The 24496-nt window shown below is 47.4% G+C and overlaps 1 protein-coding gene across 1 annotated transcript in view; it reads left to right on the top strand.

Annotated features, from left to right (window-relative positions):
- Specc1l (sperm antigen with calponin homology and coiled-coil domains 1 like) overlaps nt 1-24496 on the top strand; it is a 106456-nt gene that overhangs the window by 78693 nt on the left and 3267 nt on the right. Inside the window, exons 14-15 of the mRNA XM_005070763.4 lie at nt 22958-23074; nt 23725-23784. Of these exons, the coding sequence (XP_005070820.1) occupies nt 22958-23074; nt 23725-23784 (177 nt within the window). The remainder of the gene's footprint in view (nt 1-22957; nt 23075-23724; nt 23785-24496) is intronic.

The raw sequence follows: 24496 nt of genomic DNA, 5'->3' as shown, positions 1-24496 counted from the left end.
CTGTGTGAGGAGAGGACTGTGTGAGGAGAGACTGTGTGAGGAGAGACTGTGTGAGGAGAGACTGCGTGAGGAGAGACTGTGTGAGGAGAGGACTGTGTGAGGAGAGGACTGTGTGAGGAGAGACTGTGTGAGGACTGTGTGAGGAGAGGACTGTGTGAGGAGAGACTGTGTGAGGAGACTGTGTGAGGAGAGGAGAGGACTGTGTGAGGAGAGGACTGTGTGAGGAGAGATTGTGTGAGGAGAGGACTGTGTGAGGAGAGGACTGTGTGAGGAGAGGACTGTGTGAGGAGAGGACTGTGTGAGGAGAGACTGTGTGAGGAGAGGACTGTGTGAGGAGAGGACTGTGTGAGGACTGTGTGAGGAGAGGACTGTGTGAGGACTGTGAGGAGAGGACTGTGTGAGGACTGTGTGAGGAGAGGACTGTGTGAGGAGAGACTGTGTGAGGAGAGACTGTGTGAGGAGAGACTGTGTGTGGACTGTGTGAGGAGAGGATTGTGTGAGGAGAGACTGTGTGAGGAGAGGACTGTGTGAGGAGAGACTGTGTGAGGACTGTGTGAGGAGAGGACTGTGTGAGGACTGTGAGGAGAGGACTGTGTGAGGACTGTGTGAGGAGAGGACTGTGTGAGGAGAGACTGTGTGAGGAGTGACTGTGTGAGGAGAGATTGTGTGAGGACTGTGTGAGGAGAGGACTGTGTGAGGAGAGACTGTGTGAGGACTGTGTGAGGAGAGACTGTGTGAGGAGAGGACTGTGTGAGGAGAGGACTGTGTGAGGAGAGGACTGTGTGAGGAGAGGACTGTGTGAGGAGAGGACTGTGTGAGGAGAGACTGTGTGAGGAGAGGAGAGGACTGTGTGAGGAGAGGACTGTGTGAGTAGAGATTGTGTGAGGAGAGGACTGTGTGAGGAGAGGACTGTGTGAGGAGAGACTGTGTGAGGAGAGGACTGTGTGAGGAGAGGACTGTGTGAGGAGAGACTGTGTGAGGAGAGACTGTGTGAGGAGAGACTGTGTGAGGAGAGACTGTGTGAGGAGAGGACTGTGTGAGGAGAGGACTGTGTGAGGAGAGACTGTGTGAGGAGAAGACTGTGTGATGAGAGACTGTGTGAGGAGAGGACTGTGTGAGGAGAGACTGTGTGAGGAGAGACTGTGTGAGGAGAGACTGTGTGAGGAGAGGACTGTGTGAGGAGAGGACTGTGTGAGGAGAGACTGTGTGAGGAGAGACTGTGTGAGGACTGTGTGAGGAGAGACTGTGTGAGGAGAGGACTGTGTGAGGAGAGGACTGTGTGAGGAGAGGACTGTGTGAGGAGAGGACTGTGTGAGGAGAGACTGTGTGAGGAGAGGAGAGGACTGTGTGAGGAGAGGACTGTGTGAGGAGAGATTGTGTGAGGAGAGGACTGTGTGAGGAGAGGACTGTGTGAGGAGAGACTGTGTGAGGAGAGACTGTGAGGAGAGGACTGTGTGAGGAGAGACTGTGTGAGGAGAGGACTGTGTGAGGAGAGGACTGTGTGAGGAGAGACTGTGTGAGGAGAGGACTGTGTGAGGAGAGACTGTGTGAGGAGAGGACTGTGTGAGGAGAGGACTGTGTGAGGAGAGGACTGTGTGAGGAGAGACTGTGTGAGGAGAGGACTGTGTGAGGAGAGGACTGTGTGAGGAGAGGACTGTGTGAGGAGAGACTGTGTGAGGAGAGACTGTGTGAGGAGAGGACTGTGTGAGGAGAGACTGTGTGAGGAGAGGACTGTGTGAGGAGAGGACTGTGTGAGGAGAGGACTGTGTGAGGAGAGGACTGTGTGAGGAGAGGACTGTGTGAGGAGAGACTGTGTGAGGAGAGGACTGTGTGAGGAGAGACTGTGTGAGGAGAGGACTCTGTGAGGAGAGACTGTGTGAGGAGAGGACTGTGTGAGGAGAGGACTGTGTGAGGAGAGACTGTGTGAGGAGAGACTGTGTGAGGAGAGACTGTGTGAGGAGAGACTGTGTGAGGAGAGGACTGTGTGAGGAGAGGACTGTGTGAGGAGAGGACTGTGTGAGGAGAGACTGTGTGAGGAGAGGACTGTGTGAGGAGAGGACTGTGTGAGGAGAGGACTGTGTGAGGAGAGGACTGTGTGAGGAGAGGACTGTGTGAGGAGAGACTGTGAGGAGAGGACTGTGTGAGGAGAGACTGTGTGAGGACTGTGTGAGGAGAGGACTGTGTGAGGACTGTGAGGAGAGGACTGTGTGAGGACTGTGAGGAGAGGAGTGTGTGAGGACTGTGTGAGGAGAGGACTGTGTGAGGAGAGACTGTGTGAGGAGAGACTGTGTGAGGAGAGACTGTGTGAGGAGAGGATTGTGTGAGGAGAGACTGTGTGAGGAGAGGACTGTGTGAGGAGAGACTGTGTGAGGACTGTGTGAGGAGAGGACTGTGTGAGGACTGTGAGGAGAGGACTGTGTGAGGACTGTGTGAGGAGAGGACTGTGTGAGGAGAGACTGTGTGAGGAGAGACTGTGTGAGGAGAGGACTGTGTGAGGAGAGGACTGTGTGAGGAGAGACTGTGTGAGGACTGTGTGAGGAGAGGACTGTGTGAGGAGAGACTGTGTGAGGAGAGACTGTGTGAGGAGAGGACTGTGTGAGGAGAGACTGTGTGAGGAGAGGACTGTGTGAGGAGAGGACTGTGTGAGGAGAGACTGTGTGAGGAGAGGACTGTGTGAGGAGAGGACTGTGTGAGGAGAGGACTGTGTGAGGAGAGGACTGTGTGAGGAGAGACTGTGTGAGGAGAGACTGTGTGAGGACTGTGTGAGGAGAGACTGTGTGAGGACTGTGTGAGGAGAGGACTGTGTGAGGTGAGGACTGTGTGAGGAGAGACTGTGTGAGGACTGTGTGAGGAGAGACTGTGTGAGGACTGTGTGAGGAGAGGACTGTGTGAGGTGAGGACTGTGTGTGGTAGATGGAACTGAGAAAAACTCATTTGCTCTTCAGTTTCTTATGGTGAAAGTTGTTATTTTTGTTTGAAGCTATTTTTTCTATTGATATCCTGTAAGTTTTGATGTGTTGTATTTTAATTCAGAATACTCTTCAATATTTCTTTTCTTTAATTTTTATTTTTACTTAATTTTATTTTGAAAGTCTTGCTGTGTCTTAGGCCTTAGACTCCTGGACTCAAGCCATTGTCCTGTCTTAGTCTTTCAAGTAGGTGACTAGTTTTTTTGAGCCATGGACTACTTTGAAGAATATCATTTGGTTTCTAAATATTTGAGGATTGTTCTAGGGGTCTTCTAATTCCATGTGCACAGAGAATCTTTTGACTCGGACTGTGGTCTGCAGTGTTCAGAGGATGCCAGGTCAGATTCATTGTGAGAATAGTGTTCATGCCTCCCCATCCTTAGAGGAGGACATTAGATTCTCTGGGAAAGAGCTGCAGGTTTCTCTACCTGCAGTTCTAACGGTTTGGGGCTCTCTGACACCAGTTGATTAGTTGGTTGGTTGTTGGTTTCTCCCTGTCTCGTAGGCTGTCTCTTGCCTCAGCCTACCACAAACTGGGATGGCAAGTGTGGACTAGCTTGCCTAGCTCCAGAAACTGCCTTGAACCACAGATATTTAGGACTCTTTGTCTTGAGAACTTTGCCTCTATTGTTATGAAATGACTTTTCCATCCCTGAGGATACCTTTTATTCAACTTTACTTTTTCTGATAATAATATGTCTACTTTCACTGTCTTTTTTCATTCAGCATGGCATGTGTATTTTAGTGTCTATGAGTGTGTGCAGGGCGTGTGTGCCTGTGCCTCTGCATCCCTACTTACGCATGTGGAGATTGGAAGTCAACCTCAGGCATTGTTCCCTGTGCTGCCCGCCTGCTTTGTATGAGACTATATTTTGTTTTTAATTATGTGTATATGGGGTATGTGCATACATGCAGGTACCCTTGGAGTGCAGAAGAGGCTGGATTCCTTGGAGCTAGAGGTACAGGGGGTTGTAGGCCATCAGATGTGAGTCTCTTTCGAAGAGACAGGACAGCATGCGCCCCCCCCCCCATCTTCCCTTTGCCTTCTCCTTCCTCTTCCTGAGACTGCGTTGCTCCATGAGAGGATCAGGACCAGGCCAGAGAGGGTGGAATGAGAAAGGGAAGGCAAGCTGGAGTCCTGCTGGAGACGCAGCAGGTACAACAACACATCAGAATTCATTCCCTCCACTCTAACTAACCTCTTGAGTCACAGGAGTGACTTCTCAGAGCTAAGCTAAAAGGTGCAGGTGCAGATACGGATTTGATCTGAATCACATCTAATTTGAAAGTCTAAATCTCTTCATTGTTTTTTACATGGAAATTGAATATGTTTGTAAAAATTACTGTGTTCCAGGGGAGAAAGAATATCCTGATTTATAGCCCCACCCATTCTTTCTGTGGAGTGTGCCTGCTGAAATGTGGCACAGTGAAGCATAAAAACAGCCAGAGTGTGCCATCCTCTGCCCTGATGGCAAGAGGTTGTCATCTGGAAAGCACCGGGCAGACAGGATTCACATTTCTGCAAGACGCCACCAGGGACTAGAGGGAACTCAGGACTTTTCCTGGGCCCGTGTGCTTTGTGCACTGAAGAGGTTAGATGATGGCTTCATGGTCACAGTGGCGTGAAAGAGCCGTTTCCTGTTTTCAGGGGATTCCTTTTAATGCCAAACATAGCAGCTGGGAAACAAAGTTTTCCCAGAAGCAAGTGTACTTACTGCATTTTGTCTAAACATGATTTTGACAGCAACTATTAACATCTATTTCCAGAAATGTCAGCACTATAATTTTAAAAAGTTAGTTTCTTAGTACTGTTACATAAATACTTTGATCCATGTCGTGCATTTTTGTTTTTTAAGAAAAGAGCTCCCACATTGTAGCCCAGGCTGTCCCCAAACTTGCAGTATCCCAAGTGCTAGAGTTCAGGTGTGAGCCACCATACCTTGCAAGTGTGTTGTAGCACATAGGCAACGAGACTACTCAGTCACCTTTCCCTCTCTCTGGCTGACACAATTTGATTTTCTTGCATAGGTGAGAAAATAGAAAAATGACAAAACCAATTCTTAAATGCCAAGATTGAGTTTCTTCATTGTAAGTATTTTTAGATCTATATCCAAATTCCATAGATTTGGGGAGCTGTTTGGTAATGATGCCCTCCAGCTGCCTGGTGGTCCTGCCCTGCATACAGTAAGAATAGCTGCATGGAAATAAGTATTATTACTTCACTGGCACAGTGGTTCTGAAAAGATCCAAAGGCAGCTTGGCCTAAAGAGTTTGAACGAGTTTCTAGGGCCTTGTCTTTCCACTGGATGCAGACATTCTGTTCATTTTCTATGCATTTTGCATCCATGTAACTTCCACCCATGATATAGAGAAAACCTGCTGAATGTGGTAAAATGTTGGTTTCCAGTGTTCTTAGTTAGCTTAAGGATGAGTTTCCTTAGATAAAAAGCAAGGCACTAAGCTGCAAACACATGGTAATGTATATCTATAAATCCTATGCCTAGGAGGCAGAGGCAGAAGGACAAAGAGTTCAGTTTTATCCTCCAATTTGAAGTGTGTATGAGGCCAGCCTGGGCGCATTAGTTTGTCTTTAAAGGGAAGGGATACTACATCTTGTTTTGGTGTCACATGAACTCAGTGCTTGGAGGCTGCGCAGGAGGATTGTTACACGTTTGAGGCCAGCCTGGGCTACATAGCTACATGGGAAGATTTTATCCAAAAGAAGGAGATAAATACCAAGCACCTCAAATTCTAGTCTTAGAAATTGGAGACTTGTAGGCTAAGGTAGGGAGATCCTGAGTTTGAGGCTAACCTGAGGCTAGACACTGAGACACTGACTCACGTGATGATAGAGAGGAAGGAAGGAATATAGCTAAGTCTGACCTAGAAATTACATAGACTGGACCTTTAATTTCTTGGGATGTGGAACTGTGACTTTATAATTGGGTCTCCAAGTTCTCAGTTGCTGCCTGGTTATATACTGTGCCGCCACCCCTACCCCCCACAGCATTTTGATTCTTCAGTAAGTTTCCATAAGTAGGTATTTTTATTATGAGCAATGCTAAGAAATAGAAGGAAAACTAGCTAAGTAACATTTTCAAGATCTGCTTAATTACTTTATTAAAAACAGAATCATTAAATTGTCTGATTCAATAGTTTTTAAATGATCAATTTAAATAAATGTGTGCAGTCCCCTTTGCTCTGTGTTTCACCTGGTTCAGGGCACAGCCGGTGGTGTGGCAGCTAAGAGGAGCTGAAGTTTGACACGTTGATTTCATTAAATACACAATTGCCTTGGATTTCATAAATGAGTTTAGCCCGAGGGCATCCTGGCTATTTAGGGTGACCTCTCTCCATTTGTCAGAGCAGCTTACTTAGAAAGATCGCCACCTCCTGATAAATAATTATGGAAAGGATAGACGACCATTAGCCTTTGTCAGGAGGGGGAAGGAGGAGGAGGGGGGGGAGGTTTCTTTTCTGAATGGGCTTTTTAGGTCTAAGAGAAAGAAGACTGGCCTACTCATCTACAAACACCGTCCAGAGCTTAATGGCCTCAGATACTGACTTCATCTTTTTAGCTCATCACTGCAGTCTGGGTGGGGCATAATGGGTATATCTCCTTCTTCATCAAGTGTCCTCAGAGGTGCTCAGTCCTGCCTGGGGCTGGAATCATCTCTTGGCCATCTCCCTCAGGACTGGTGGGTGGTGGCTAATGACTCTGACAGAGCCTCCCTGCATCGCCTCTCCCAGCCATACCTGCCTTCTAGGGGCGAGTGTCGTGAGAGACGGGTAAAGGCATCTCTCCTGTGGTCTGCCTTCTAGGGGCGAGTGTCGTGAGAGACGGGTAAAGGTATCTCTCCTGTGACCTGGTCTTGGTTGTAGTGTCCTTTCTGCCACACTGTTTTTCAGGCAGTGATGACGCTATGCCTGTTGGGGGTGGGGGGCAGGGAAACAGGTGGCACGTCTTGAGGGAGTTGTGGCAAGGTCTAAAGAGAATGTTGTCTAAAAGATTGCTGCAGCTGTATGCCTCAGAGAGACGTCTCTCTGATATAAGTAATCTGAGAAGCTAGTAATACACATAGGCTTGACATGGCCTTATACTTTTTACAATAAACTTTACTTCACAAGAAGGAGCAATTTGGAGAAGTAAGCAATATGAAGGTGAGAAAAAGTGACAGCTGGGGAAACATTCCACATTATTTATTCAATCTGGATGTGTCTGCAGGACTTTGAAGCAAATAACCTAAGACACAGCTTGTGTCTGAAACACATAAGGAGGTGAGCCCTACCCCTCAGTAGCCATCCAGATTGTCTTTCACTAGATGTCACCTTTCTATCAGAGGTACTTGGGCTGCATCTGTACTGACCATAGACCTTCCTACCTTGGTCTCCAGGCCCTGCGGTATAGATACACATCAACACAATCGGCGCAGCTCTGAAAATGAAAACTGAGGATTTCTGAGTTCCTGAATCTTGCTTGTTGGTGGACCTGAAATGTCTTTTAAAAATAGATGTATTAAGGCACAATTGCTAAGTACTAGTAAGCTGCATATAAGTTTATAATTTAGTAACTTCTGGCATTTATATACTTGTTAGACTGTAACCACAGTTGACAGACACGTTAGTGCATGGAGGTCCTCAGGCACTTTTACTCCCGTGGGTTCCAGCTTTCACCTTTCATTTCCAGGCAGTCATCCATCTGCTGTCACTGTGTATCATTTGTACCTTTTTGTAATCTGATGGAAGTGGGAATCACCTCTTTCACTTAACATTATTTTGAGGATCAGTTCTGTTGTACATATCAGTAATTCTTCCCTTTCTTCTGAGTAGCAGCCCATGTTATAGGAATACCACAGTGTGTCTGTTCATCTTCTGACAAGCATTTGGGTTATTTCCAATTACTGCTACTGTAACTTAAACTCATAAGTGCCTTCATGTGCAAGTACTTATATGATAGCTTAGCTGTTCTTACAAAGTATCATTGATAAACAAAGTGTCATTTACAAATAAAAATAATTCTTTTAAAGCTGGAATCAAGATCTGGAGTGAGATCAGGATTTTCAGTGGTCAAATTTTTGTGCGGTCCATGCCCCAGGTTGCATCTTGCCATCTTGTATCTTCACAGGGTAGAAAAAAGAGAAGTGTCTGGGAATCTTTTGTTTATGTTTCATTTTGAATCTGTGTATCCCTGTTAGGCCTGGGACTTGCTGGGTAAACCAGACTGGTGTTGAGCTTTTGTTGATCTCCTGTGTCCCTCTCAAATGCCAGGGTTGCAAGGATCTGGCTTGGGATTCTTTTTCCATTATTATTACTACTGCTACTATTAATTTCTTCTGCTGCTATGTCTTTCTTCTTCGTCCTCCTCTTCTGCAATCTTCCTGCCTAGCATACCCCCCTTCCCGCACACACACACATTTGAGGTCACAGGCATGTGCCACATATCTGGCTTGGACTCCTTCAGGACATTTAATGCCATTCAGTGGGACTCTACTCTCATGACTTGATCACTTGCCCAAACCCTGGCTCCTTATTCTACCACCATAGACTTTCAGATTGGAATGTGTGACTTTGGGAGGGATAAGAGCCTTGTCTCCATATCTTAATGCATGTATGAAGAGGGGGATCTGAGGTGAATTGAAGCAGCTACAAAAGCTGCGGGTTGTTGGTGGGAGGAGCCACATCACTTTGCTTTTCCACAAGTGCTGAAGGGTTCTGGTTCTTTCCTATCTTCACAAGACTCTGAACAGCTCAGGCCCTCAGTGGCGCTTCCTTGAGGTTTAGTTTTTATGGCATCCTTCCATGTTTTTGTCTGCTACCATATAATTGTTCTTTTGCTTATTTTGTTATTCTGTGCTGTTTGTCACCTTTTAGGATTTCTTTAAATATTTTGAGTTCAAGTCCTTCACAAAATGCCGGGCTTTCAAACATTTCCTCATTTTCTATGACTTGCCATTTTTGCTCTTTATATTTTTTGAAGAACAGTTCTTGATTTTAACAGCATATCATTTATGAAATTTTATGGAAATTTTATGGATGTTTTGGTGTTATATATAAATGTTTGACTAACCCAAGATCTCAAAGAATTGTTTCTTCTTTTTCTGGAAAGTTTCTACATTTAGGTCTGGGTTCGTCTCTGCATATGGTTTAAGACATAATTGAGGTAAACTTTGTAGCCTGTGGGCTCTTAAGTTGGGAAGGATTGTATGGGATAGAAAGATTTAAAAGCATCTTAAAGACAGAGTGTATGGTCACACTGATTGATACAGCACACTCCATAATATCTGAGACAGTAACGTGAAGCAAAGAGCGCAGACCTTTCCAAAGAGGATGGTGTCTCACCAGGATTAGGATGGCGGCTCTGGCAGGGATGGAGGGAATAAAACTGTGTGGAAGCAGGTGCTAGGTAATGGCTTTGAGTCTTGACTGTTTCAGGCACTTTGCTCTGTCTCCACACTCTTCAGAGGAAAGTGAGTGTAGAGAAAAAGAGAAAACAAAGGCTGTGACCTTGTTGAGCTAAGTGCCAAATGGGATGAGGTGTTGCTCTCAGTCTTGATGCTGAGTGACACAGGGACTTTGGGGTTTCGCCTGCCAAGTGGGGTGCTTGTTAGAAGCATCTCTGTAATGCCAACTCCTTCAAGTGTCTCAACTTGTGAAGGACTTTTTTTCTGTTTGTGTTCTAAACCATGAACTATGTACTTACCCATGAGCAGCCGGAGAGGTAATTAAATACAAGTAGGAACAGCTTGTAATGTAGAGCATGACCTTTGTCCTCAGGAACTTTCAAATTATTTCTGAAACTATTATTTCCAAGCCTTTTAGAACTATGCCTTTTCCTGGGCATAATCTAACCGTTTTTTAATGACTCGGATTTATCATTGCCAATATTTTTATTTACATCAACAACGAGTTTTGTGTAGCCTTTGTACTTAGTTTTCCCTTTCAATCCTCAACCCTTTGTATCTTGTTTTGCATCCTGTATACCAAGAAAACAGCAAGAAAAGCTGCTTATTTGCAAAATAAAACCTGAAGTATGGAGTCAGGGATGAAGCATCTGTGGTAGAGTATGTGTTCCCCGCTGAGACCTGCTCAGCTCTGATCACCATAGCAGTGGTGTCTGCTACATCCAGTCCACAGTAAAATCTTCTGTGGTTTCTCTTAACAATCTGTTGTAGTAAAGGAAAGTGAATTGTGGGGTTTGGGGCTTAGAGGAAGCAGGAGGTGGCAGCACGTTGTCACCTTTTCAGAGGTTTTGCTATTTGCCATTTCCTTCTGCCAGAACTACTTGGTAGGTGTGCAGAGTAACTCACAGGTTTAAGAGTCCCTGCTCCAAACAACAAAAGAGGTTCATCATAAGGTGAGCATGCTACACAGGGTATCTCTTTCCTGAGATCATTTCCTTTCCAAGCGCCTGTGAGAGCACAGACATTTCACATCCAGGATGTCTGCATTTGGATGGCCTGTGTATGCTGGGTCAGGCTAAATGCATTACCCACATTTTAGAACTAGGAAGAGCCATGCCAGGAAAGACCAGTGGGCCTTCTAAGTCTCCTGTGCCATCTCAGTGTGAGGGTGAGGCAGACAGGTAAGCTTCCTGAGTGTGAGTTCCAAGGGAGAAGTGATGTGTTCAAGTGTGTGGAGGGGTTCACCATCAGTATGGTGGTCCAGACCTTCTCACTGTATATTGATTAGTAGCGTGCTGTGGTCGTGGGGACATATTCAGCCTGTTTATGCTCTCAGATGCTCTGGACTTTGTTTCTGGATTTGTACATCACTTGGTGTTTTCTTCTTCTTCTTCTTCTTCTTCTTCTTCTTCTTCTTCTTCTTCTTCTTCTTCTTCTTCTTCTTCTTCTTCTTCTTCTCCTCCTCCTCCTCCTCCTCCTCCTCCTCCTCCTCCTCCTCCTCCTTCTTTTTAAGATTTATTTATTGTGAACACAACATCTTGCTTCCATTATGTCTGCACACCAGAAGAGGACACCGGATCTCATTACAGATGGCTGTGAGCCACCATGTGGTTGCTGGGAATTGAACTCAGGACCTCTGGAAGGTCAGTCAGTGCTCCTAACCTCTGAGCCATCTCTCCAGCCCCTCTTGGTATTTTCTTATGCCTGCATATTATTCAGCAAGTCATGGCTAACACTAGAAAATGGTCAGATTTTCTGCCTATGTCTTTAGGTAGGGTGAAACCCACTTTTGAAGAGTCTCTTTGGGAAGCTAAGTCACGTAAGTGCAATTCTCTGAATGTACGCTGTGAGGGCTCTGTAGATAGAGGCTTTCTTCACCTCTGGGCGTGTCTAGAGAAGAGGAATTGGAAACCACTGTGGCTATCTTTTGGTACCCAGAAGCCTCTCCTGAGGGTGGGGAAGCAGAGTTTTACATTTGTTCTATGTTTTTGGTTGAACCAACACTGTCTTGTGGTCAGGAGCAGGGAAGGCACGAGAAGGCACAGTGTACCCAGCCCCAGCAAGAGGAGCTGCTGGCTTTACCAGCCATCCTGTTGGTCCTCTTACTTGCTTATTGTTGCCATTTGCATGTGAGAAAAGTGAGACTCCCATGAGTATTAAGGTCTTGTAGCTAGAGCAAAGTGGCACTAGCATCAAAGGCCCTGCCTGTAGGAATCTGACCTCACTTACCCTTTCAGTAATGTTCTCCTGAGAAGGCATTTTTAAATCTATATGAAAGACTTGCCTTGATTTACAATAGAGAGTGGTTGGTGTATCCCTTAACCAAAATTCTAGCATGGATTGAAGGGCCTTTGTGGAGAAGGCATGTGAACAAGGTCTCGGGGTTGGGTGCATGAGGTGTCTTGATAGAATTCATGTCCCACACTTTGACTGTTTTCCTCCCTAAGGATAAACGGAAAAAGGCCTCCAGAGATGTTTTATAATGCCTACTTCTCTTCCCCTCCGACGTGCCTGTTCTCTTACATGTCTGGGACAGGCAACAGTTGCCCTTCCCAGAGCATACACCGGGGCAGGTGTTTAAGAGTTAACTCTCAGTGCCCTCTGAAGTCAGAATTACATCTTGGTGATTAATAACCCCTGGCAGAGCAAAACTAAATCTGGAGATAGCAAATCTATGGAAATGTTAATTAAGAAAAGGAAAACTAGTTCTTAACTTGCTAATAATCCTGCTCACAACGGGCCCTGAACTCGCATCAGCTGCAGCCCAGCCACTAGCTTTGGCCAAGCACTTATCTCTTCCCAGGAACTCTGAGTTCTCAGGAAGCCAGCATTGCTGGTCCCCTACTTCTCCACGACAGTCACTACTTGTTAGAAGGGCTTATGGGAAACACCGAAAGACGGGATCTTCATTTCTTAGGGTGACATTTGCTAACTTACTCTTAACTGTCCTCTCAAATAGGTTAATTTGACTGGGGGAAAAAATTACAAAGCCATAGCCTCCCGTCCCCCACAAACATAACTCATATTTTATTTTTTATGATGCATCAACATATTCAGAGGCATTCTTGGAGCTGTGAACCAATTGGGGATACTATTATTTGAACATGGTTATTTCTCTCAAAATCAGGGCCAGCGTCTCACTGTTGAGGTTTAAAAAGCTGTTCATAGAGATGATGTATCAGGTTTCTGTGGAGGTACCAGGGCTGCTCAGTCTCCTAGTAGTGAAGAAAGCCATTTGATACTCTGCCACTTACCCCTTAGTGCCTTTTGTTTTGTTTTGTTTTGTTTTTAAGAAGTCGTTTCTTAAGGCTGAGCTGTAATACATTCCTATAAATGGCTTTATGAAGCAGCTACATTTAATCCCGAAGAACTTACTTGCTACTGAGCTCTCCCTATGGATATAAAACACTGCAGAATATCTGCTAATTTAAATCACTGTGGGAAAAGCACATTTGATAAGGTTTACCATTTCCCCACTAAAAATGCATATAATCCAGGGGTGTTAATTATGCTTGCAGAGCTGTGTCTGGATCACCACTACCTAGCTCCAGAGCTTCCCATCAGCCCTGGGTAGAAGTCTTCCACACAGCAAGCTATCACTCTCCTTTCCTTTCTTCTGGTACCTGGCAACCACTGATCTACTTTTTGTGTGTTTCATTTGGTGTCAAATTTTGTTCATGCTGTAATGTGTCAGCACATCATTCCTTGTAAGGCTAATAATCCATTGCATAGAAAGATTACATTCCGTTTACTGCAGGGCGGTGGTGGCGCATGCCTTTAATCCCAGCACTCGGGTGGCAGAGGCAGGTGAATCTCTGTGAGTTTGAGGCCAGCCTGGTCTACAAGAGCTAGTTCCAGGACAGCCTCCAAAGTCACAGAGAAACCCTGCCTTGAAAAAAAAACAAAACATTCCATTTACTCGTTGGTAGATATTTGAAGTGTTTCCCTTTGGGGACTGTCCAGGTGTTTATGTGAGCATCTGTGTTCAGTTCTCCTAATCCTCTACCATGGGCATACCATCATTAGTCACACACTGTCCACATTTGGCTGGCTGAGGTTCCTCAGTGGCTCCAGTCATTTTTTTTTTTTTGAAGCGGGGGTTGATGGTGGGTTTGGAACCCCCTGGTTTTGCATGTAACAAGCATGTACTTCCTTTGCTGTTTTTAAATAACAGCCATCTTAATAGGTGTAAAGTGGCATCTTGTGGTGACTTCAAGTTTCATTTCCTAACATTCTCCTGTGGAAAAATGTCTGTTTAGTTCTTATCCATTTACACTCAGGCAAACAGGTGGGTTTTGCTTCTGTGGTCATACTGCAGGTGTGTTTGTTATGGGAATAAAACACTTGGTTGTATACTCCTTCCAATTATCCATCATCTGCCTAGGACCCTCCTACTCTCCACCACCTGAAGGACTCTAAAGCCATGTCTAGCCATTAGATTTCATTGGAGTTCAGAGTATATTATTGATTTGCTTGAATTAAGATGCAAATAAAGCCAGGCGGTGGTGGTGCACGCCTTTAATCCCAGCACTCGGGAGGCAGAGGCAGGCGGATCTCTGTGAGTTCGAGGCTGGGCTGGACCGATAGCCTCCAAAACAATGCAGAGAAACCCTGCCTCGTAAAAACCAAAAAAAAAAAAAAAAAAAAAGATGCAAATAAAGTCCCACATTACATTTGGATAGCATGTCCTTTTTAAAGGTCTCTCTGTCCCCTTTTGCCCTTGAGATTTCATATAAGAGGAACTGTGTCAATGTGTGCTGCATCCTACATTATAGATTCTTCTCACTAATAACAGTGCCTTGTGTGAACTGGTGGTTAGATCCGGAGGGCAGATCTGATCCCAGGTCACTCTCTGCCAGAGTGTGTGCAGCAGGAATGGTCTTTCTGTGGCATTGCAGCAGGAATGGTCTTTCTGTGGTATTGCAGTAGGAATGGTCTTTCTGTGGTATTGCAGCAGGAATGGTCTTTCTGTGGTATTGCAGCAGGAATGGTCTTTCTGTGGTATTGCAGCAGGAATGGTCTTTCTGTGGCATTGCAGCAGGAATGGTCATCTTTCTGTGGCATTGCAGCAGGAATGGTCTTTCTGTGGCATTGCAGCAGGAATGGTCTTTCTGTGGTATTGCAGCAGGAATGGTCTTTCTGTGGCATTGCAGCAGGAATGGTCTTTCTGTGGCATTGCAGCAGGAATGGTCATCTTTCTGTGGTATTGCTGCTGGTCATTGCTCTGCCTGTTCTTTCTGAACCTGTCCCTCTAACTCTAGCAGTCACCAGATCATTAGTATAAAACCTCTTTACAGGGAAATTCTTACCAGCTGTTTGGTTGGTTGGTTTTACCCAGTTTTGATCAGTGAAGTCCTGTCAGGCTCATTGTCTTCCTTGATTTCCCAGCTTCTGGGCTAGGTGTGTCCTCATAAACATAAGGATTGCATGTTCTGGACACTCATGTCCATTGTACTTAGTGTCTGATCTTGGTCCTCTCTCATACCACCTAAAGGAAAGGCTTAAAGAAAAATGATGCCCTGACCTCTAGACAGTTGGATCAACAGCTTTAGGGTTGAGCCGGTGTCTTACCTAGGGTTCTATTGCTGTGAAGAGATACCATGACCATGGCAGCTCTTACAAAGGAAAACACTGAGGTCCTTACAGTTCAGATGTTCAGGCTATTATCATCATGGTAGCGTGCAGGCAGGCATGGTGCTGGAGGGGTAGCTGAGAGTCCTACATCTTGCAGGTACAGGAAGTGGTGTCTCACTGTGCAGTATCTTGAGCATATATGAGAACTCAAAGCCCACCGGCACGGTAACATACTTCCTCCAACGAGGTCACACCTCCTAATGGTGCCACTCCCTATGAACTTATGAAAGCCAGTCACATACAAACTACCACAGCCAGGTAGAGGAAAACCTGAAAAACTTGGCAGGTGATTGTGGTATTCAGTGAGGATTAAGAGTCTCTAGTAAGATACCAGGCCCTGTCCTTGGTGGAGGCTTAGCTCTGCCATGGCTGCCTGACAGGAACTTAAGGAGGAAAGATTTTTGCTAATGGTTTCATGGCTCCTTGACCCCATATATTTGAGCAGAAGATCAGGCAACTGGAGTGTGTGGCAGAGAAGGCTGTCCTCCTGGTGACAAGGACTCACAGATCATAACAAGGAGCCAGGTGTCCGCCTGCATAGACCTCCTTCCTACAGGCAGACCCTGTCTCCTGAGGTTTCCACAGCCTTCCCAATAGTTCCACTAGTTGGAAAACAGGTGCTAAAAACAACTGCAGAGATACCGAGTTCACACTCAAACTGCCACAGCAGGTCCCAGCATCTGGACTTCATGGTTTATCTTCTAAATTGCAACAGCTTGGTCAGTTTCAGGAAGGAAAGGGCATGGTGGCACAGGACTCCATATCTCTCCTCTGAACCTTCTTTTAACAGCACTGGGGAGAGGGATTTAAAAAGTTTAAATTTTTTTTTTAGATTACACCCCCCTAACATATCATACCCAGGCTCCCAAACAACCTACAAGCTCTGCCCCCTGGCGAGAAGGTAGGCACCTGGAGTAACTCACTCCTGCTCCTGCTGTTAGGTTTCTTTCTCGGTTTTCATCACAAACTGGTTCTTAATGAAGATGGCTGTGCCATATGTGGCCTGCAGCTCTGCCTTCCATAGCTAAGGGCATACGGAAGTAGATGATGCAAGATGAGTCATGCCCTCTGGCTTCTCGCCAGATGCCCATAAAATGCCATTTCCTTAAATAGATCAGACCTTTAATAGCTATTTAAAGAACATGTGGTCTTTAGAGGTGCATTTTGTGACCCTATGTGTGTGTGTGTGTGTGTGTGTGTGTGTGTGTGTGTGTGTGTGTGTGTACACCTGTGTGCACATGCCCATGGAGACTAGAGGTCTAGGCCAGGTGTTTTCCTTAATTGCTTTCTGAAACAGGGTTTCTCACTGAACCTGGGACTCAGTAATTAGATTAGATTGCCTGCTCAGCGAAGCCCAGGGATCCTTGTGTCTCTGCCTCCCCTGCACATTGCAGGCACGTGCCACTGCCTTCAGCTTTGTGTGGGGTGCTAGGACCTTAGCACAGGCTCTCATGTTCACACGGCAAGCGTCCTCTAACTCAGCCATCTTCCCAGTCCCCACTCTTTAGATACTTTGTGGCATTTTAAATATATGCTGAGATTTCTGTATCTTGGCTTTCATATCCCACCCCTAAACTCCCAGTGCTTTCAAGAAAATAGGAAGACAGAGCCATCTGACGCCCATTGACAGAAGCTCGTCCCCTAGAGAAGTGAAGACGCAGGGGACTGGGCTTCTCTGCTCCAGGCCCTCCAAGGTGAGCGTCACAGTGACACCACATTTAACCCAGGAAAAGGTACTTCCTCTACTCAGTGCATGCCTTAGTCAGTGTTCTATTGCTGTGAAGAGACGCCATGACCATGCAGCTCTTATAAGGCAAACGAGTAACTGAGGTGGCTGGAGGCTTACAGTTTCAGCAGTTTAGTCCATTATCACCCTGGTGGCAAGTATGGCATCGTGCAGATAGACTTGGTGCTGGCGAAGTACCTGAGAGTGCTACGTCTTGCAGGCAACAGGAAATGGTCTGAAAATCCCACTGAGGAAACTTGAGCAGAAGAGATCTCAAAGCCTGCCCCTACAGTGACACACAAGGCCACACTTCCTAAGAGTGCCACTCCCTTTGGGGGCCCTTTTCTTTCAGACCACCATAGCACATTATTGTAGACATGGTTTCACTATGTTGCTAGCCCAAGCCGGCCTTAAATTCTGGGTCCTCTGCCTTGGCTGTCTGAGTGCTTGGAGCACAGGCCTGTGCTGCTGCACTTGTTGGACCTTTCTTGCACTCCTGTTTCCTTCCTTTTTTAACATTTTATTTATAGATTTTTATTTTATTCTTCTCTCATACAGTACATCCCAACCGCAGCTTCCCCTCCTCCCAGTCCCCCCCACACACCTCCCATCTCCCCAGATCCACCGCTCCTCCATTTCCCTTCAGAAACAAGTAGGACTCCAAGTGACATCAACCAAACTCAGCATGATAAGACAGACTAGGTAAAAGTCTCCTATGAAGGCAGATGAGGCAACCCAGTAGGAGGAACACTCCTTTTTTCACAAACATCACAAAACTCTTGTTTCTGTGCCTGTTCCATACATAGAACTAACTGGTCTGTTGGGTAGAAAAGTCCAAAACTGAGGTAAAAACTAAATGCAAAGTAAGAGGTGTGTGTGTGTGTGAGTGAGTGAGTGATTGGAGTCTCATTATGTTGCCCAGGCTGGCCTCAAACTCAAGGTCTTCCCGCCTCAGCCCCAGAGCACTGGAATTGCATTTACCTTTTTATTTTTAGTTGTGTGTGTCTGTGTGTGGGATATGTACACTTGAGTGAAGGTGTGGATGGGGAGGCCAGAGACACTAGGGCTGGAATCACAGGCAATCGTAAGCAGCCTGATGTAGGTGCTGGGAACCAAACTTGGATCCTTTGTAAGAACAGCACAGGCCCTTAAGAGCTTAGCAATCTCTCTGAAACTGCCAAGAGATTGGCAATGGTGCATACAATAGTAGAAATTCTACTCAGGAATTAGTGTACATTTTTTCCTCCAGAAAAGTGACTTTGGGGCTGGTGACCTAAGTTTGACTCTTGTGATTTACATAGTTAAAGGAAAGAGCCAACTCCCACACACATACAAACGATCTCCCCCACACACACACACATGATCTGGCTCTCTCTCTCTCTCTCTCTCTCTCTCTCTCTCTCTCTCTCTCTCTCTCTCTCTCTCTCTCTCTCTCTCTCTCTCTCTCTCTCTCACACACACACACACACGCACACACACACACACACACACACACACACACACGATCTCTCTCTCTCCCTCTCACTCACACACACATGCATGCACGCATGATGGGCTGGCCAGCACGGCAGTTGTTCTGTAGGAGTTGGGAAGGGACACCCTCAGCCTGTTACCCTTCCTTAATCTACAGCATAGAGGCGCCTCCAGGGAGAGCCCTCCAAGATTGGGATTTGCCTGTGCGCCAAAGGTTACTTTCTAAAAACTAGAGACTCCATCATAGAGCTGTGAACAAAAGCCTTGTGGAAAGAGCGGCTGAAAGTGTGGCGCTGTTGTTACGGCTGTGGCCTTTGCGCTGTGCTCTCCTCTTAACTGGTCATTGCTCGCTGCATCTGCTGCATCCTGGGCAACACTGCTGCAGTAGTTACTCTCTCCTCAGCTCTTCATCTCCATTCGTTTTCATCGTGCTGGGGATTGCACCCAGGGCCTCAAGCAATGATAGGAAAGTTCCCACCACTGAGCCGCGCCACAGCCCTTATCTTTCGAATACTCTCTTCCTCTGCCTACCCGTTCCTCTTCTGTTCTTTCCTCCTGCATGGCCACAGCTTTGGATGGTTCCGAGACCTCCTTTCTCCTTGCTGCTCCTCTGCACTATCCCTCGGATGACTGGGACAGCCACCGTCCTCCATGTTCTCTTTCACCAAATTCTCTCTCACTGTCTCCTCAGGAGACTCTGGGCCCCTTACTCATTGTTTAGTTCTTTGAGAATTCCATACAATGTTTTGATCATACTCCCGCCCCCAAACACACACACAGCTCCTGTAAGATCCACTCCCCCTTCCCTCCCCATCCACTTTGTGTCTTCCTTCTTGCTTTTCTGGTGATCTCATGAAGCTGATTTAAGGCCTGCAGAAAACAGATGCACTTGAGGAGGCCACGCAGTCTTGCTGTTTTGAAGCAAATGATGATGAATTGGGTGTCTTAGTGTCTGCCTTCTTCACAGTAAATAGACAACTCGAGGACTCTTCAGGTGTCTCCTAAAGGCTTAGCAATTCATCATCATGGTGGACTGACATTTCAATATCTACTTCACTGAAGCCAGGGACAGCTGCTGTGAGTTATGTATCCAGGAAGTGAAGCTTGCCCCCCCCCCAAGCTTCACACAGTGGTGTTGATTTGGGTTTTTTTCTGAGTCACAAAAAGTTTTAAGTCTACCAGTTGTCAAGAAAACCGAAGGGTGACATTTTATTTGGCCATTGTGGTCAGGTAAAGTGACAGAGATTGTATAGAGCAGCAGTCCCAGGCCTGCCCATCTGTTGACCTCAGAGGGAGTGTTTAGCCTTGTACATCAGGCTGCACCTGCCGTTCTGTGGAGTACCGACTGAGAGAAACAGTAACGACCTGGCCCTGGTGGCAACAGACTTGCTAAGGGGCCCAGGATTTCCCACCTATCCCAGCAACCTGGAGACCACTCAGTCCACTTTTAGGAACAGGTGGTAGCCTCTGCAGGGTGGACCTTCACTGGGTGATGAAGGGAAAAGCTGTTTCTCTGGTAACTTGGTGTTTCTTCTCCAGTCTGTTTACCAATCCTGACATTGTATCACTGTACTGCGGTAAGCACGTGATGAGGAGTTTCACAGGTGGGCAGGGGTTTCCTCTCTGACTTTTCTAGCACTGAGTTTTTAATTTTTTTTCCCCTTTGCAAGCCAGCCTGGTGTTTGCAGACCTTTGTAAATACAGCTGACATTATTTTATTAGTAGCAAGACTTGAAGCCCTGACAATTAAAAAGAGTAAAATATCTGGAGTGGCTGGGTCAGGAAGACCTGCCGCCTCAGGCCTGCAGGCTTCTTCCCGCTATCCAAGGGCTCATCCTTCCCTGCTGACTGTTTTGGGAGCAGGTCTGGGGAGAGGCCAAGCTGGTACTCAGGTTCCTTTGGGTTCAGTGCCTCATAGTCCTTTGTCACTACCTTACTCCTAAATAGCTCACCTCCAGCTACCAGGGGAGTAGAAGCTGAAGACTCAGCCAGATTATCTAGGTTTGGGCTTTATTTTGATCTGAAATGTTATCACCAAGTAAACAAATCACCTCTCACCTGGAAACCCAGGATCCTTGCTCTCAAGCCCACAAGCTGTATCCTGTGTCTGTTTTGAGGGGTGGAGCTCCAGGGAGCAGGGCTAGAAGACTCAGGGGCCACAGCAGCAGCTTCTCCACACCAGGGTGGGGTTTGTCTGGAGGAAGCAGCCTTAGCCAGGCAGCTGAGGTGCAGGAGCCTCTGCTGTGAGGCGCAGTGGAGTTAGGCACGTCCACAGCCCTGTGAGAACTGCCTCTGTCCCTGAGAGCAAGAGGGGGCACCGACACAGGAAGAAGGGGTTTGTCTTTTTCCAGCAGTGAGTGACCTCGAGTGAGATACTGCCACTGGTCTTGCACAGAACTCTGTGTGTCACTCTGACACTTCCTGCCCTGTTGTCTGTGAAAGCCCGTGCCGGAGCCTCTGCACAAGTCACTTGGGTGCACGCCCTGGAGAATGGGAAGGGCTCTTCTCTTTCTTTTCATTTTAGCACCATCAGTGGCCTCTCCTCTGTGGCATTCTGTAACCCAGAGAGCTTTCATGCTCACTTTATTCTGCACCTTGTGTGCCATGCCGTCCTCAGTCCCGGCTCAGTCACCTCTCTCTGTGCCTCGTCCCTGTCTCTTTTCTGTACTGAAGTCTGGATTTACTCCGTAAATGCAGCACTTTCCTGAGCATAAGATCCCATCTGGGCAAGCTACCCACCAGTGAGAACCAACTCCGCAAGCCACCACGCTCTTTTAAGATCGATCCAGAAGGGGCTACCCAGTGGTAGAGCTCTAGCCTAGCATTCATGGGGACCCCCATCCCATCACTGCAGAGTGACAGTGACAGGAAATTCCAGCTAAGCAAGACCTAGGTGGTTCTTCTGTAGTGTTTGAGACAAAGGCTCAGTCCCTGTTGTCTCTACGGGTGTTTCATCTCCCAGGCCCCAGGTCCCTCAGGTGGGGCTGGCTACCTTGGGTGTCTGCTTCCTGAGATTCAGATAAGAGAAGAGACAGTGAGCTGTGCCTGAGTGTATGTTGCTCCTTGTATATATTTATATCTAGGAGGGAAAGTGTCTTCTATTTGGCAATAACTTAGGCAGCATTTATTTCAAGGTGACTAGAAACCCCTTTGGGGTGGTAGCTGTTAGCCAGAGTGGAGACTCTTGGGGAGGGGGATGGAAAAGGAGGAATGACCAGGAAGGCTGATCAGTATGGTACAGGATGATGAAACCCAGGCATCGGGGAGGGTGACAGCAGTGAACACTGGGAGCCCGCACCCTTCCGCTCCTGAGGCAGGCGCCGCACTTTGGCCTCCCAGCTTGTGCTGCCTCAAGTCCAGTCAGGTTGCCATCTTTTTGTTCTTGTTTTTAATCTGCTTTCCTTCTCCATACAAGTTGCTGAAAGTGGTCAAGTCAGCCGGGAGAAGCAGGATGCAGCAAGTGATCAGGTTACCCATTGCTCTGGGAGGGAGCCTCTGCACTCACCAGGTGTACTTGGTGAAGGTGCTGCCAGAGGGCAGTGTTGTGTGCACACAGTCAGGGGCAAGAAAACGCACTTGGTGGTGAAGCTGATGACTTCATGCTGCTCCATGAAGGGGCCACCTAGATCTGTAGACACCGGCCAGCATGGACACAGCCTCCCTGCTCAGAGCTTAGTGTCTCGTGGTTTTAGAACAGTCGTTTTACACAGAGGAATGAAGGTTGGGGAGCTCGTCACCTGTGAAGCTACAGCTCCCTGCGGCTTGGAACAGGGTTGGTGTTACTCTGGGGCCTCTCACTCCGGGAGACTTCTCAGAGGCTGGGTGGTGTGCCTTCTATAGTGAAACTGGACTTTCTTAACCCAGGAGGCAGACTTAATGCAGTTGAAGATGGCATGCAATAAACAGATGTGAAACGAAGTGCTGGGGAGCTGTTCGTCGAGTATGTGCCAAAGCCTGGTGATTTGGGGTGCTTTTACCTTCGGTGCACCTGCCAGTCAGTCCCTGCACAGAGCATGCCTTCTCGTGTGCACGCACTTCTGAGATGCATGGTGGCTGAAGGGATGGGAATTTGGTTACTGATATCCCCTTCCCTTAAGAGAAGTAGTGAGTTTATTGGGTTCCTTGGGGGAGTGTGAGTGAGGGCTTCCTTTCAGGAGCATGGCTTCTTATTCAAAGGCAGCAGGATCGTCAAAAAGCCCACTCCATCGTAGATTATTCACCAAAGCTAAAGCTCTGCAGCTCCCTACACAACTTGCAGGCAGATAGTCTCTTCAGTGTTACCGTCTCACAGTGGCTGTATGTTCCAAGCTGGCTTTGAACTTACGATCTATCTGCATACTAGGATCACAGGTGTGTGTTGCAATGCTCAGCTTGAAAAGCTTTAATAAGTAAGGAGGAACCGCATTGATGGTCACCCACATCTGGCAGTCTGTATTGTTCCCACAACTGGCCTTGCAAAGGCCTTCCCATGTATGGGACAGCTTATTCAGGCCCAGGCCTTGCCAGGCAGGAACACCAGTCTGCAGCTGGTAGGTAGGAGGGTTGGGAGACCCATAAAAGGCCTAGTGATGGCCACAGGGTAAGTACTAGGACATGGCCTACAGCATGCTCTGGTTCCTCCAGAGTGAGGTCACATGATGGGGAGGTCTCTGTGTCCTCCTCACATAGCATTCCTCCAGAGAAGATCAGAGCTCACGCTGCATTCCTCCAGAGAAGATCAAAGAGCACACTGTATCCTCTTTCTTTTCCCGCAGAATATCGACATCACCAACTTCAGCAGCAGCTGGAACGATGGGCTGGCTTTCTGTGCTCTGCTTCACACCTACCTCCCAGCCCACATACCCTATCAAGAGCTGAACAGCCAAGACAAGGTGAGGCACAATAGGGTGGCCTTACTCACCCCACGCTTGCTACACAGCAGCCTGCCCCAGCTCACTGTCTTGGGACTGCTTGTTTACAAGCCAGTCCCTGGTCTGCCCAGAATTGCCCATGTAACATCATTCCCATGGGAGTAGTTGGTTCTTCTCAGGTGACAACTTTCAGGATCGGGGCTTTAAGAGGTGCCACAGAAAGCTGACGGTGGCATGAGCAGTCAGGGCAGTGCCAGCTAGCCTGTGCTAACCTGTAACCAGCACTTGGCTCACAGCCTCTTCTACACCATGGGTCTCAGAAACAACAAGGCATCCATTCTTCTAGTCTGGGCTGCGATTGAGGTATCCCACTCAGAAGGTTCTTGGACTCCCCAGCTTTCCCTTATGGCAGCCCAAGCCCTGTAGAAAACCATTGGAGATCCCACGAGGAAGAATAGCCTTTTGGCAGGTGTGTGCGTTAGCTTCTGGGCATCTGTATCCGGTTAGCCGAGGCCCTTGTGCTAGAATGCAACCCTCTGAGTGAGGAAAGAATAAGCAGATAGAGCTGTAGCTAGCTTGAGGGGAGAGTGTCAAGGCCCACAAGGGGTTACTGTCTGTCCTTCACGATCTTCGGTTGTCTGTACACTGCACTGACACGACTTCTTTTACAGAAAAGGAACTTCACCCTGGCTTTCCAGGCAGCTGAAAGTGTTGGAATCAAATCCACCCTGGTAAGCCCACACCTTACTGAGGAGTTGCTGACAGTGCCTGCTGCCTAGGAAAAGTGGTCACAGGCGGGCTGGGCTGAGGGTGTGGAATGCTCGTGCGATCAGCTGCTGCACCAAATGCTTCTCTGAGGAGACAGCCAAGGAAGGGGTGGGCAGCCTGTGACGCGGGTCCCAGCAGCCCATGGGGGGTTGCTCCTCGTGATTATCTGTTCCTTAGCAGAGTCTCTGGGTTCAGGGGGATTGTGTCCCTGTTAAATACATTTTGCACAAGGCTGTGTGCCTTTTGTTGGTCTAGAGGATGAGGGCCAGGAGCGCCCCTTGTCCAGAAGATGTTCTGGAAGTTACACAGCCCTGCCCACAGTTCCTCACAAGGGCCACAGGAAGGTGCTGAAAATACTGCGTGTGATGCAGGACACGGGTTAAGGGAAAATGAGAGTCCTTTCTTAGGCTTCCTCCCCACCCCAGCTGGACTCACACAGACAGGCACCTGTCAGGGGCTCTTGCTGTCCTCTACAAGCCTACCGCTTCCAAATGCAGAGGGATGCTTCAACAGCTAAGAGAGACAGTGCCTAGACCTGCTCCTGCTCAGGGCTTTGCACAAAAGGAAGGACCCTGTAGGACCATAACATTCTGAGGACCCTGGGATACCTGCAGGTGTCCAGGTCTGCCTCTCCAGCCATGGGTACCCATTACCTTGACTTGCAGTACCTTCATG

Source organism: Mesocricetus auratus, unplaced genomic scaffold (genome assembly GCF_017639785.1).
Source record: "Mesocricetus auratus isolate SY011 unplaced genomic scaffold, BCM_Maur_2.0 Super-Scaffold_100027, whole genome shotgun sequence".
NCBI classification, from domain to species: Eukaryota; Metazoa; Chordata; class Mammalia; order Rodentia; family Cricetidae; genus Mesocricetus; species Mesocricetus auratus.
Note: the sequence above shows the minus strand (reverse complement) of the source record. Positions and strands in the feature narration are given on the sequence as shown.